General features: G+C 35.0%; 1 protein-coding gene across 5 annotated transcripts in view; it reads right to left on the bottom strand.

Annotated features, from left to right (window-relative positions):
• The window catches only part of Adgrl3 (adhesion G protein-coupled receptor L3), a 648,664-nt gene that overhangs the window by 329,578 nt on the left and 303,160 nt on the right, over positions 1-15,926 (bottom strand). For 4 of the 5 annotated variants that reach the window (XM_048363857.1, XM_048363853.1, XM_048363854.1 and 1 more), the window contains one exon: positions 14,434-14,647. In XM_048363857.1, the coding sequence (XP_048219814.1) occupies positions 14,434-14,647 (214 nt within the window). Of the gene's footprint in view, positions 1-14,433; positions 14,651-15,926 lie in introns of all 5 variants that reach the window. The other variant, XM_048363855.1, reaches the window with a different exon arrangement.

The following is a 15,926-nucleotide window of genomic DNA, read 5'->3' as shown; positions in this document are numbered from 1 at the left end:
GTGTGTTGAAATAGAGAAATCCTGTGTGTGTAGTGCTCAGAAAGTAAAACTTAATTTTTCTTTTTTTTTGCATCAGAGAGATTTTACTACAAAAAACAAAATAGCCTTTTGTTGTTCTGTACCTTGAGTGTCAAACTGGTTATCATAAATTTGCATCATTTAATCATACCTCAATTTCAAGTAGAACTACTTGGAGAATAAGAGACGATTAGTGAGTATTTATTTTTACATGTATTCTGACTAAAAAAGCTAGCATCAAGGGCTGGGTGTGGAGTTGCACACCTGTAATCCCAGCCTTGTGAGAATTGGAAGTAAGAGGAATGAAGGTAGAAACTAGTCAAAGGAAATAACTGCAGACTGTAGAAAATAAAGCAAACAGAGCTTGGGGCATTACTCAAGAGGTATAATGTCTCCCTAAGAAGGATTAGGTCCTGTACCAAAAAAATAGCATCTTATTATTCATCTGAACTTTTGTGAATACACATTAGTTATTATCATTTTATTGAAATATCAAGCCAAAATTTGAAATCTCTCTCTCTCTGTCTCTCTCTCTCTCTCTCTGTCTCTCTGACTCTCTCTCTCTCTCTCTCTCACTCTCTCCCTCCCCCCCCCCAGTCCTGGGGTCTGAACTCAGGGCCTGAGCACTGTCCCTGGCTTCTTTTTGCTCAAGGCTAGCACTCTACCTCTTGAGCCACAGTGCCACTTCTGTTTTTTTCTGTTTATGTGGTATTGAGGAATCGAACCCAGGGCTTCATGCATGCTAGGCAAGCATTCTACTGCTAAGCCACATTGCCAGCCCAAAAGAAAGACAAAAAGGTTATTTACTCTTTGAAATCTAAATGTTTTTAAAATTTCTCCATTATTTCCCACAGAAGTAAAAGTGATAGATAGACTTTTAAGAATCCAAGAGTCCAATTTTGAATTCCTTTTTTATTACAAAGGTAGTATTTACCTGTAACAAAACTTTTCTAAATTTTCAATAGAATATTACAGTTTCATAGCTTCATAGCATTTTAATTTATCTCTCATTTAAACTGGATGTGGAAATAATTTTGGAATATGTGGTTATTGCTAAACCAATACATTTTAGCAATTGTTTTTGTAGTGGAACACCAAGACTACTTAAAAAAAACTGCTTTATAGTTTAATTTTCTCTAAGGGAAGAGAAAGTACAGATCATTGAGATTTTAATTTGCTCCAAGATATTCTTGGAGAATGCATAGTCTATCATTTTAAACACTTAGAATTATTCACATGCCACTTATTAACTGTTTCATTATAAGAGGAAAGGGAGATGGCATTTCTTTTTATCTTTCATATTTCAGAGCAACATATACCTTTTTATTTATAAACATCCAACTTGTGGTAAGTACTATTTCAGCCCAATGTTCCCTGCTCGGCCCCTTTAAATCTTATAACTTTGGAGCCTGGAGGAAAAAACCTGGTGCTGACAGGCACCCAGTTGGGAGCTGTCCACGCTCTCTGAGAAGAGTAATGGTAGGGAGAGAAGGGAAAATCACAATGGCCCTGGAAGGGAAATTGTCGCAAATCTAAATTTTAAGTTTACTTTAAGTTAGTATCAAATATCACTTTTTTGCAGCATTTCCCTTTTAAACTCTTGGGTATCAAAAATGAAGACTTTTTGTTGTTCTCTTTTGTTTGTGTTTTTCTTTCAAAATTGTAAGAGTGTATTGTGGAAATGATACATGTCTTCCTTGCTGCATTTGTTCTCATGCACATGTTCTCAAGTGTTATTGCTTGGCAAAGTCTAACATTCTGAAAATTTGCCTCTCTGATAGGGTGAATACTGTGAAGCAAATTGAATCTGATCTGAAATGACTGGGGAAACAAAAGGAAAAGAAATACACACACACACACACACACACACACTCACACACAGGAATTTGTTGGCAAGACTGTTCATCAAAAGACTATTTATTGTTCATCATTCAATTTTCTTTCTAAACTATTAGGACAAAACAAGTATTGTATTCCCAAACTCCTGAAACTCTCTGAAAGAGTTTGCTTTAACAATGTGGTGCCCATCCTGTAACAGAGAATGCCAGTGTTCATCAGCAAAGGAGAAGTCTGGTCCCAATTACACTGGTGGCCTTTGAGCCTGGAAGAGACCCCTGCACAGAAAGTTACAAGCAGCACATACCTGGAAAGAGCCCTGAGGTTTCTTTGAACTCTCAGGTTACATAAGTAGCCCTTATCATTTTCACCTTAGCCAATCTGATATTCAAGCCCTTCCCTTGGGGCTTAATGTGATTTTTTTTTTCAACCTCATAGTTTAGCCTGCTGGATTTAAATGCTGGCCCCATACCATAATTAGCCAAGCAAACAGTGTGTAGGTGTCTGCTCTGTCCTTCATCTGTCTGATGCCTTCAGTAAGGCTGGCAGAATGAAATTACATTGATTATACCAAATTCACTAGGATAAGTCATATTAAAAAAAAAAAACAAAAAACGAAAAACCTCGCAAAGACTCTTGCTCAAAATGTCTTACTTGAACTGAAGAAAGAAAATAGATGAAAGCTGATTATTTAGTACTAAACATAAGAAACAACTTGTGGAGATGAAACAAGGTCATTTGTTATCAATATAGTCACGTTTTCACAGCTCAGAAGAATCCGCGTCAGTACAAAACTGTGTAGATGAGTGGCTATGTGGGTTGCTTTGAAGAAATACTATTCCTGGTTACATTTACACTATGATGTACTTCACAGATCCCATTGTGCAATTTCCCACCTGTAACAGTGAATTGCCATTGCAGTAAGGAATGAAGTGTTTTGTTTCCCTGGCATCTAATTCTCTCATTTCTCTTGAATGACCAATTTTCCCTCCTATATCAGTATGAGCTTCACCTGGGAACAGAAGCAGTCTTAGCAGCAAGCTGAGTACTGATATGAAAAATGTTTGCTTTCTGCAATGTGAAGCAAATACATGATACAGTTCTTAGAAAGACCCTACTAGATTTAATTTATTTGAAGGAAGATAGATCTAAAATTACAAATCACAGAAATGAAAAACAAGAAGATATCAGAATAAAAGAGTAGTGTGTTAGCAACACAGAATGTATAATGAGTATAGAAGGAAAGAAATTCAGTATATTCTAATAGAAATCAATCCAAATGCTCTGGAAGTGCAATTCCCAAATAAAAAACTATTTACCTTCTTAAAAGGGAAAACTTATATACCTTAAATAAATTTCCAGATCCAGAGATCATAAAAGACTCACAAACAAGTAGAAAAGAAAAGCATTTATAAATGTATATTCATCATAACATAACGTGTGTGTGTGTGTGTGTGTGTGTGTGTGTGTGTGTGTGTGCAGTGAGATTCTGTGCTGGCTTATTTGTTCTAAAATATAGAAATGTATTGTCAAAGGCATAATGGTGACAGATCTTTTCTGAGGTGGTGAGTCTTTCAACATTTCTGAATCACACAGGCAAACCAAAATTACTTAAACACAGAATGACATCTTCTACCACATGGAGGGAAATACATCTGCTTCTGATTAAAGCAGCAGCCAGCTCAGCACAGTGATCTTGTAGCTGTGGGCATGAGTGGAGACTTGTATCTGTCTAATGGCATGTCTAGCTTTATAATGAGCTTTGTAGACAAGGCCTTTACCTCTATGGCATATTATAATAAAAATTCTTATAGGCATGGCTCATAGAGAAATAGGACAAAAACTGAGGGTCTGCATAGCATTAGAAATAAGGATATACATAGCATGTCAGAAATACAGTGTACACACTTCACAGACAACCCTTCAGGATGTGGCAGAAACCCAGCCTTTGTGGGACTTCATGGGCCTAACTGATTCTAACCAAGAAATAAGTAGGAAATTCAATGTTAATAAATCAAGAAATAAAAATCAGATTATCATATTTACTATTTGTTTGTTTGTTTGTTTTTTGGCCAATCCTGGGGCTTGGACTCAGGGCCTGAGCACGGTCCCTGGCTTCTTCTTGCTCAAGGCTAGCACTCTGCCACTTGAGCCACAGCGCCACTCCTGGACATTTTCTGTATATGTGGTGCTGGGGAATCGAACCCAGGGCCTCATGTATATGAGGCAAGCACTCTTGCCACTAGGCCATATCCCCAGCCCTCATATTTACTATTATGTTGGTAAAAGGCTATCCTAAAGCATCTATAAATCACTGATCAATTTGCTAAGTAAATCTCCAAGACTATGTTCATTGGTAATAATAAAATATGCACAATTATTTATATGATCAGTAGTGAAAACATGAAAGATTCTCTTCCGTTCATTTAGTCAATACATACCTTTGAGTCAGTAGACATCTAGACTCTCTTTAGCAACCATCTCTCCTGCTTATCCCTTTACTATGTGGAAACACATTTTCTTCTTTAGTAGTGCAATATCCCTGCAAATTTGTGTTCTCTGCCAAGCATTACTTTTTCAACACACAAACAAGTCCAGAAATCAGCTCCAAATGTTTATTCTCACAGATTGACAGCACTAATTATTAGAAGCACTGGTATTTTTGGAAAGACCACAAATCTTTTTTGAGCCAAAACACAAACACACATATATTTATGTATTCAAATCAGTACTTATGCATGAGAAAACATAGTTTGCTTTTACTACTTGGTAATTCTAATTGCAAATAAACATGATTCACATAACTTGCTGCTACAGAACTGATACAGTAAATATCTAACTTAATACAAACTACTTCCAATTAATGCATTTTTTCATATTAAAAATGTCAGGGTAATAGTTATTTTCCAACACATTAGAAAATAACATTTCTCTTAAGCTTATCACATTGACACATGCTGAAAGATTCAAAATATACAAAATAAGTTATGAAGTACATTAATTTAGCAATATTCTTAATTATAAAAGAGAGTTAATTAAAGTTTGTAAGTAGGAGAGGGAAATAGTGTTCAGGGAAACCAATTAAATAATGTTTTCAGCACAATCTGAGTTCTGACAAGAAAAAGTAATATCACGACAGTAACCAAGAATAAATTTAATATATAAAAACTTTTACTAAAGTATGAAACAAATAAACATCCACTTTGGCTATTATAATTGAATAACAAAATTTACGATGATAATATTTTCTCTTGTCGTCTAAGTCAACATATATATGTATATATCAAACACACACATATATATAAATATATATAACAAGAAACTTTTCTCTTAACTTGTGCAGTTTGTGAATAAAGGCAATTGAACAATATAATCCATCTGTACTAATTTATAAAATTTTGGCCATTATATGGCATTCTTCTATTTCTATTCAAATCTGATTAAGAGAAATTAGTATCTCCTCATTAATAAAAATTTGAAGGTACTTATAGAATGTAGATTCAGGTTCAGGAATTTTTAATGCTCTTAAGTTTACATTTTAAATGTCTTCTGTTTAATTTCTTTACCTACATCACACAAATTCCAAAAAGAAATGTATTAATCATTTGACTTATGAAACTATAACCCCTCTGTATATCACCTTTATGAAAACAATGAAAATTAAAATTTAAAAAATCACATTTCATAATTGCTAGTACTGGGGTTTGAAGGCGGACTTCATGCTTGCTCAGGTTTCTTGCTCATAGATGGTATTTTCCCACTTCAGCCAGTCCTCCAGACCTGAGTTTTCTTGGGGAATTGAACTTAAGTCTCAAATTTTACTGTCTGTCTGGCTTCAAATTGTGATCTTTCAGGTCTCAGCCATCTGTGTAGCTACATTATAAGCATGAGCCTGACTCGTAGTTGTTTTGTTGTTGATTCATTTCTTTTTAAAGTAAAAAGAAAATAATCAAAACAGTAGTTGAATGACTTTGCTTGGAAATTTATCCTAAGGCAGCAAGTACGAAATACAAATAAGCTTCAAACCTTTCTTACTCATATGCTCAAACTAGGCCTATCACTTATAGTGAACAATTAGTTACCTGTTCATATAAATTTCTCAATTAAGTCACTTTCATTAGAAAGAGAACATATTTTACATTGTTCACAAAGCAATCAGTTTCAGTAGTCAGCATGGATTTTGAGCTGCAATAGAAAGTTAAAGTAGCATATCTTATATAGTGTGTAACATTGGGATGTTACTACCTGGTCTGATTGAAGCCCTTGGTACTGAAGTGAAGAAAACAATGGTATCTATTTCTCAGCACTGAGTGAAAAAGCAACTTGGATAGCAATGCATGCTAAATTCTTACTGTCCTTGTTATGAGATATTATCAATAAATATTGATTATTCATAATCACAGCTAGAATAGTGATGTAATCATCTGTGTTCTACTGGTATTTTTCCACGTAGCATTTTATTGCCCAAAACATTTTACACAAACGCGATCAGTTCAAATTTCAAAAAGGTTTAGAGGATGTACCCTGTCAGATTCACGAGTCAAATTATTTGTATCCGAATTTTCAAAAAAATGGGGTACAGCGATATTTAAATACCAACAAGACATCAGCATGTGGTTGAGTAGTGCATGAGAAGGAATTCATTTCTTTCCTCACCATGTTCATCAAGAAAATGAACCAAGCCCATCATTTTAAACCTTTTCCAAATAAAATGTTATCACTTTGGTTAGGCCTTAAGTAAAGCCTAAAGTCGCTCAAATAAAGCAGTGAGTTCGCTTAAAAATAAATTGTTCAGTAAATAAATGCTTACATGCTTTCTTTGCATGACATAATGAGAATGATAACAACATATATTTCAAACTTTACTGGGGGAAAAGAGAAAACTTTAGAATGACAGATTATTGGCCAAATAGTAAGAATAAAATTAATGTTGGTAAGTCTTATTACCACTAGCTTAGTAATTAAATATAATTCCTATTTTGGCAAACGTATAATATCTTGTATATTAGTATTCAAGCTAAAACAAAAGGCTGATTACCCAGTCTTCAGTACCTACAGATTCCTCAAAAAAATGACAGGTAAATACTTATGGTGTCTTAAGCTTATTTTTATTAAATCTTATTCTTATTAGCCAACATATTTAATTATTCTGTGGAGTATATTTGAGTTCTTCACTTTCTTTACCCAACCTACTGCAAAAGTAAATATCTGGGGGAGGAAATTAAAATTGTTCTAATTCCTTTGAGGAAGAAACTTTTTAAAAATACATAGACAACCCCCATGGGCTTTGAACAAAAATAGATCCCATAAGAAGGTTTCTATTATGGTATCATGATTTCATGATTTCAGGAAGGTTTGTCAAACTTCATGCAACCCAAACTCTTCCTCATCAGTAAAAATCATACTGTTTCCTAGGATGATTAAAGCTACATGTGGCAATATACATTGTGTCTGAAAATTGAGGACTTATATCCAATTAACCACCAGAAAACAGGAAGTGGTGCTGTGACTCAAATGATAGAGAGCTCAAGAGCTCAGGGACAGTGCTCAGGCCCAGAGTCCAAGTCCCATGATGGACAAAAAAAGAAAGGAAAAGAAAAAAAAAATCAAAAACAAGAAAATGGGTTTGGGTGAGAAACGGAGGCAACAACCAAAATATTTTTTGCATATTCCTAAATACCACTGTAAATTATTTTCCCCTGTATCCAGTGCTATCAATTGATTACTAACCAATTTTTAGGTTCATAATCCACCAGTAATTTTTCATTGGTACTGAAACTCTCCAGAGTTCTTACATTACAAAATACTCCAAAGCAAACTACTCATGAAGATAAACAAGTTTACTTAGTTCCTAGTTTGGGAGCTTCAAGGACATGAAGCTGTATTCTACCTATCAATTCATTGTGAGAACACAAGCAGGCAAAAGCAAAGGAGACCAGAGAGCAGGGTGGGAACAGGTTCAAGATTTTTTTTAATGGGGGAGGGAGGGGAGGAAGCTTAGTGGTAGAGTGGTTGCCTAGCACTAATGAAGCCATGATTCAATTCCTCAGTACCACATAAAACATAAAAAGCCGGAAATGGCATTGTGGCTCAAGTGGCAGAGTGCTATCCTGGAGCAAAAGAAGCTCAGGGACAGCACCCAGGTCCTGAGTTCAAGCCCCAGGATTGGCAAAAATAAATAAATAAATAAATAAAAATGTTCAGCATTCTCTTAGTGAGAACTACCTAATCCCCTTTGAGGGCAGCGTCACGATGCTCCAAAACCTCTGATTGTTCCTTCCTCCTTGCTTCCATCAGGTTCGGCTCTGCCCCAATGGCTCATAAGCTCCCAATTTGCAGCCCTCATGGGAGAGAGGTAATTAAGTCTGTATCTGTATTCTACAACTTCTAATATTCTTATTTCTAATAATTTATTTCACTTTTTTTGATAGTTTCTACCACATATTTTTCTCTGTCTCAACTTGTACAGACTAAATACAGGAAGGCTGTTTAAAAATATTAAGGTCCCAAAACTGAAGCAAAAGTAAAGTCATCAAAATGAACCTGATATTTTACAAATCAAATTCCAATAAAATGACAAATTCCAAGGTAAACCTATCAAACTAATTCTCCTTTATAGTGTCCTTTTCAGTCTTGTACTCCTGAGTTTGGAATTATACATAATAAAGGTTTTTGTGCCTTAGAGGTACAGGTAGACTGCCAGATATGAGAAAGAAAGCCAAGAAATAGAATAAGGATTTGATTTGAAGTTCCAGTATGAGCACAAAAATAATGGCCATATGCACAAGAGTGCACCACGAACACTAATGTGCAAAAAACAATTACTGAAAATTTAAGAGGTTCTCAAACTCTGTCTCTGTATGTTTGACACTTTTTCAAAAGGAAATTGAACACAGTAATAAACTAAAATTTTAAAATAGTTTCCAGTCTATATATTAAGAATAATTTCTGTGTTTAGAATAGTTTGACAAGATTATCACTGTACTTCTCTCCCAAAATTTGTTATGAATCATTGGAAAAATAATAAAATGAACAAAGTTTTTATTAAACATTTTATCTTTAGTTTTAATGAAGTTTACATCATCTTGCTAAAGATTAAGATATAGAAAGTCTGGATAGAATATTATAATTATAAAGGTTCTAGTGACTCTAATTATTGGCTTAGAATTATCATGACCCATTGCATAGCATGTCTATTCACTTGTACAAAAAAAAAATCACTTATTGGGAAAATACAGGTGACTTTAAAGTAGATGGAATGAATAGTACATACCATAAAAAGAATAGGAGTAAAATGTTTAATATATATATATATATAGAAAGAGAGAGAGAGAGAGAGAGAGAGAATACAACACACACACACACACACACACACACTCATTTTTATTTGCCGGTCATAGTCTAGACATGGTTCAGGTGTCCCCATGGCCTTCTGTATTGGCAGCCTGGCACTCAGTGTAGAGAGATACAGGGAGGTGGTGCATCTAGCTGGTGAGGATCAGGACAGTGATGACACTGTCCCCAGGAGGGGTTAATGCCCTTGCTGCAGGGCCTCAGTTCTGTGAGACAGGGTTGTTTTCATGTGAAAGAATCCCATACGTGTCTGCTTCTGCAAGTGGCTGGTTTATTTTCCAATCTCATCATTTGGCAATGCCAACTGGGGCCAGCGCTATGGGGTTTGGACCTGCCACCACCAGGAATGAAACCAAACTTTGTCTTTACTTTGTAAATATAATTATATTTTTATTACTAAGATGTTACACAGAGGGATTACTATTTCATAAGTCAGGTAAAGAGTGCCTTTCTTTCTAGGACAATGAATGTCAACCCTTCCTTCACTTTCTCCCAGGTTTCCCATAATATATGCCAAATAGTATGACTGTTTTTGCTCACCCTCCTCTTTCTCTTTCTGTGATCCACCTTTACCTCCCTAAAAACAAACATTAAAAAAAAATAAAAACAACAACAAATGGAGGGCACTGGTGGCTCATACCTGTAATACTAGCTATTCAGGAGACTGATATCTGTGGGTCACAGTTCAAGGCCAAATGGTCAGGAAAGTCTCCATCTACAATTAACTCCCAGAAAACTGAAATGGTGAGCAGTGGCTCAAAGTGGTAGAGCTCTACTCTTGAGGGAAAAGCTCAGGGACAGTGTCCAGGCCCAGTGGTCAAGCCCCACAGAGGACAAAGAAGAAAGAAAGAAAAACAAGCACTACCACCATGTACCATAACAACAAAAGAAAACCCATCTTTCCAATTCCTGTAACTTGTTTTGACAAATAATATTTTAAATGACCAGAGAAATATTTTTCTCTATAAAGTATCTAGGCTCAGGTTTTATATTATAGCTATGAAAATGAATCCATACAGTGTTAAAACCATTGATCCTTCTACTCTTTCAAAAATTATCTTCATAGGCAAAAATATCACTTAAACTATCCCCATAGTAATCATTTAATGTGGTTTACAACTCCCAGTATTTATATTAGAAATTACATCTGAGACATTTTTAAGACTATGGCGTTACTACTGCCTTTTTCTCAGCAAAGATAAAAGTAGTTTTGCCTAGAATTTCTTTTGTCCAGCCAGTGCCTATGACAAAGTAATAAACAAGGCAACTAATTATGTATTATTATTATTTTTAAGTCTGACCTGAAAACCTCCTGGAAAAGACTTCAAAGTCACATGAGCATTGCTTTAAACATGGCTGCAAGAAGGTGAATATTCTCCATGAACAAAGATATATAAGTCAACAGAACTACCTTTACCTGCCAAACACATTCAAATCATTTGCTTTATTTTTTGTAAATTCAGAGCTAGACATAAATAATATACAATTTCTTTCAAAAATTAAACTAATCGTACATAATACTTGGAAATAACTCAGTAGGTTGAGCAAAATATATTCTCAAAATCAAAAGAGGCAGAAATCCTAGAAGAGATAAATGAAATGCTTCAAGTGATATGTTCTTTTCATACGTTCTGTTCATTTGAGCTTTGGGGATGGAACTTATGTTGGCATTTCTTTGTTATTCCATTCTTGGTGAACAAATGTGCATGCATATTATAACCCTGCAGCAAAACATTATATATTACAGGTCCTATACCTGTTTTTCTTTCATGCAAATAAGATAGATTCACAGAAGAAGGCTCTACTGTGAGGATTTGTTTGTGATCTGTTACTATATAATGTAATGGATTATTCAAAAAAGCAAGAGAGAATACATGAATGAAAACTTGTGTGTACACACATGGTTACTACAGAACTCCTACTAGGCTACACCACTGACATTCCTTCTATCATTATTGAAGACTTCTTAACTTCTCCAAGGATGAACACAACAGAAACCGAAAACCTTTTTGTAAGCTGTAAAATCTCCTGCAGTGCTTCTGATATAAACTGAAATATAACTCTCAGTAAGGTGAGAAAGAACTGCCTCTCTCTTTCTCTCTCTCTCTCGTTCCCTCCCCAGCCATTCCTTCTTTCCACGCTCTTGCTCCTGATACGATTATCATATGAAAATATAATATTGATAAAACACTGGTAAAACCCAAACAAAAAATTAAATAAAAAATAAACTCACATTATACATTTACTACCTCCATTTGATAGAGTAACTGAAAAATAATTATCAATTCATGGTCTTTGATTTTAAGAGAATTAAAAATGCAAGTGATATGTTTATGTCCATGCTTACAGGAATAAGTGGCAACATTTTCCCTCTAGAATACCCACTGAAAAACCCAATAAGTTTAACTCTATTTCAAATATTCACTCATTTAGCTTAAATTTGTGCATTGAGTGTAACATATAACCAAGGAAAAAACAGATTAAATCGTTGCATGTGGTGGGATGGAAATAAGAATTAACAGTAATTGTTCTCTAGAACAATACTGCAGTAATAGAAATTTGCTAAACTGATTTATTATGGTTGCCGTTGGCAGCTACTGCTTGGTAAATTTACTAGAAAATAATTTTACTCTATTTGAAGTGAGTGAGATAAATGGTATGTAAAATGGCTTCTGGAAAATTATAAAAATAATTGCACTGAGTGAAAGAAGCAATAAAGAAACAAGTACATATTATAGAAGCTATTACTTAAATTATAAACTTTGTGTAAAGTCAGCACCAGGGCAATCCTTGGTGAGATGGCAGGGTTGATAGAGAACAAAGGGGCGATTCTCAGGCAACATTCATGTCCTAGCTCTTCAGCTGGTTGTTTAGCTGTAAGAATGGGTTAAATATATACAAGGAAGCATACCTATCTAATATCTGCAATGATCTGTGTGCATATTACACCCAAATATATTTATATATGTATGTACACATATATATGAGCACAGAAGATATTAAATTATCATAAAATATGTGCATGCAAACATAAGATGGTGTTCAAAGTTCTCATATTCCTCTGGATTTTTCCAAATTCATAATAAATATGACCATAGGATTTTTTAGAGGAACATTCTCAACTTTTCTATCATTTTCAATAGTAATGTTTCATAAGACAATGAATGCAAAAAATAGCTTTAAACAAAGCCTAATGTGTGATAATGCCATTTTCTTAATATTAAGATAGGATAAGGACAGAAATAGATAATGCTATGTTACACTAGAAGAATAGATGCTAAGTAAGCTCTATAAAAGCTAAAATGAATGTGTTTTGGAATCTGGATAAATCCTTCAGTAGGGTAATGATAGAGACAATATGGAATGGCAGAAGCTTATCTAGTGGGCAGAATGGCATATGATCATTTAGAGAGAGCCCAACTTGACAATATGCATAATCTTTTCATTTGTTTGTTTGTTCTAAGGATCAACATTTTCTGTACAAGGGAGTTTCCTATAAGATCATGCACTCCTGAAAGCCATGGGAAAAAACAACAACAACAAAACAAACAAAAAACCAGCACCTCTCAGCAGATGTCAGATTGGAAAAGTTTTACTGTAGAGAAATGAAGGGATCAAATGTCATATCCTTTTGAATTCAAGTTGGGTGCTTTCACAGTTTACACATCACTACGCAGTTTACTTGATGCAATGTATATTCAAATATCTGCATGAAACACATTGCATGTCTGTCAATGCCTGTGACTATGGAAAAAAGTTAAAAAGCTTTAAATTAAAATAAAAAAGCAAGGTTAGTCAAAGACTCGGTAATAATATGTTTTATCTTCAGTAATAATCTTTCCACAAAGTAAACTTAAAGATGTGTATATCTTGATGAAAGGTTGTGCTACATTGTTTTCAGTTTTAACATATCAGTGTATTTAAGCTGTCTATATTATTATCAGTAAGATATATTCATGCTACAGCTAGCAATTATTAGCATTTGTGAACATGCATTGGCTGCCCTATCAGTGTAACTAAGTTCATTAAAAGCAGTGTGGGTGGCCTTGGCCATCACACAAGATGAAAATGATTTTTTTTCCCCAAGAGCCAAAAGCATTTATTTTGGACAAGTGTAAATGTAGCACACTAAAAAGTTCAAATGCAAGCAGGGGACTTGCTTCCACTGAAAATTAACCAGTTATTTTAGCTAACTGACAACCCTTAAGAAACCACCAGGTGCATTTCCTTACAGAGACAGATTGAGTGCTGAAAGCATCACCTCCCCCCCCTCCAGCTTTGTCATTGTGCTATGCATTCCATGGTTCTAGAACATCCATTTAAACTATGTTCTACGTGAATTACAAGAGTCGAGGCTTATTCCAAATGTCATTAATAGCATCAATGCAAACCTCACAAAGACCAAAGAGCCAAAGAAGGCAATGCTTCTCCTCTGAAAATCCAATCACGTAAAAGCAGAATCTCCTCCTCAATCCGCATTTGGGCATCTTCAAAATTGCAGGTTGGATGCCTCTAAGATTAAAAAACAAACGACCTGGGCCAGCACCAGTGACTGATGCCTGTGACCCTAGCTATTCAGGAGGCTGAGATTTGAGGATCAAGGTTCAAAGGCAGCCCAAGTAGGAAAGTTACTAAAACTTACTTCCACTTAATCAAAAAGTTGGAAGTGGAACTGTGGCTCAAGTGGACAGGGCCCAGGCTCTGAGTTCAAGCCCCCAAATGTGCAAGTTCTCTCTCTCTCTCTCTCTCTCTCTCTCTCTCTCTCTCTCTCTCTCTCTCTCTCTCTCTCTCTCTCTCTCTCTCATACATACATACACACACAAACACACACATCCTATTTCTGCAAATCTTACATAAAATTCTGGTTTTGAAACTTCTATTATATGATGAACTTAGTTTTAGAAAACAATACTGAACAGCTTGACAGTTATATGCAGTAGTTTTACAAAATAATGTAATATATTTTAATATGTCCCAGTGCTATGTGCAATTTCTAAATGCAGCCTTTTGGTGATGTGTGTAAGACTCAGATATTGAAATGCTGCTGGGGACTGGCTCAAGGGGTAGAGCACTTGCCTTGAAAGGCCCGGATGCCTGGTTTGGAAGGAGGGAGGGAGAGAAGGAGGGGGAAAGTAGGAAGGAAGGAAGAAAACAAGGGAGTGAAGCAACAGAAACCCCAATGCATCAAGGGAAGGCACATATGTAAGGCAAAGTAAAGCACCATACCTTTGAGACATAATCTTATAGGCATCTGGTAGGTAACATCGGATGTTCTCCATCTGAGCAGGGTCGGAGTCACAGATTTTGTCGTCAGTCCTCCCGTAGTTGGCACTTTCAATCATGATAACATCTGTTCCTGGACAGCGGAGCTCTATGGGGTAACTCTCACAGGACAGCTCTCTGCGGACCACGGCCATGGGAATTGGGGCTCGGCTGAAGGCTACTGAAGGAAGAGGGAGAAAAAGCCCAGCATGGTTATTACATACACAAGGGCTCTCTCGGTTCAGGAGTTGCTTTCCAGTGCTCGGGTTGGACTGGCACAACGAAAATACAGTCAATATTCATAATTTAACTAAAATATAATATTTATGAGTACCAAATAACAATGTGGTTAACTTTCTCACTAGAATTTTCCACATGCACACACACACACACACACACACACACACAGATTATCTGAGACTTCCCTCCTATTTTTTTATTTCACTTAAGTTCACTTTATAGTATTATACCCTCTGACAACTTGTGTATATTATTTAATAATGTAAAATATGGTAAAAAATACTTTTGTTTCTGGAGCTGTATATTCCATTTATTATGGGTACATTAAATTAGGTATCCATATAAACACATATATAAACATATATACATATATATACACATAGCTATATAATAAAAAGTAAGCTGTCCTAAATTCATGGATATGTTAAACTGCATATAATAAACTGCATAAAAGTATCTGTACATGATGGCTATAGTATTTTGGATATTATACAATTATAATTTATTGGATGACAGTACTAAAAGTAAAATTATGTACTTGTAAAAAATAGAACTTATGATATATTTCTAAAAATAAAATTGATGGGAAAAGGGAGAGATGGTTTCAAATCTGGCTAATAGAGGTTGATTAAAAAGAAAAAAGTCTTTATCAAAATTAAATATCAATTGTCTTAATTTTGCCAAAGCAATGGTTAAAGAATACATAATGGTATAACATTCTATTGTAAATTTCTACTTCATTTGTATAATGAAGTATATTTTTATATGTTTTACACATACCATGCTCACATTTAACCAAAGCTTGCTGTTGTAGAAGATCTTTGCACAGAAAAAAACTATGTCTCTGTCCTTTATGTTTCTTCTAGCTGGTTTGATTTTAGGTGGTGGCTGAGGTATTTTGTTTACTTTTCATATTGAGACTTTCTATCTTTTCAGATCAAGCTTAATAGTTTCCAAGATTGAATATAACCAACACGTTAAGGAAATTGCTGCAAAACTTGGCAACTCGTCATTGGAAGCAGTTATTTGAAATCCTAAATGAAGTGTTTACCAACTGTCAGCAAAGTAGATGTCTCCATAACATAATCTATTAATCAGAAACATATATGATGGATTAAATTTATGTTGATAGTTAATTATCCCACAAATGCACACATACATAACAATATAAACATAAGTAAACATGGAGAATTGTTTATTTAAAACTTTTGTTTAAG

This window comes from Perognathus longimembris, chromosome 16, assembly GCF_023159225.1.
Source record: "Perognathus longimembris pacificus isolate PPM17 chromosome 16, ASM2315922v1, whole genome shotgun sequence".
In the NCBI taxonomy this organism is placed as follows: domain Eukaryota; kingdom Metazoa; phylum Chordata; class Mammalia; order Rodentia; family Heteromyidae; genus Perognathus; species Perognathus longimembris.
This window is presented reverse-complemented; position numbering and strand designations above follow the sequence as displayed.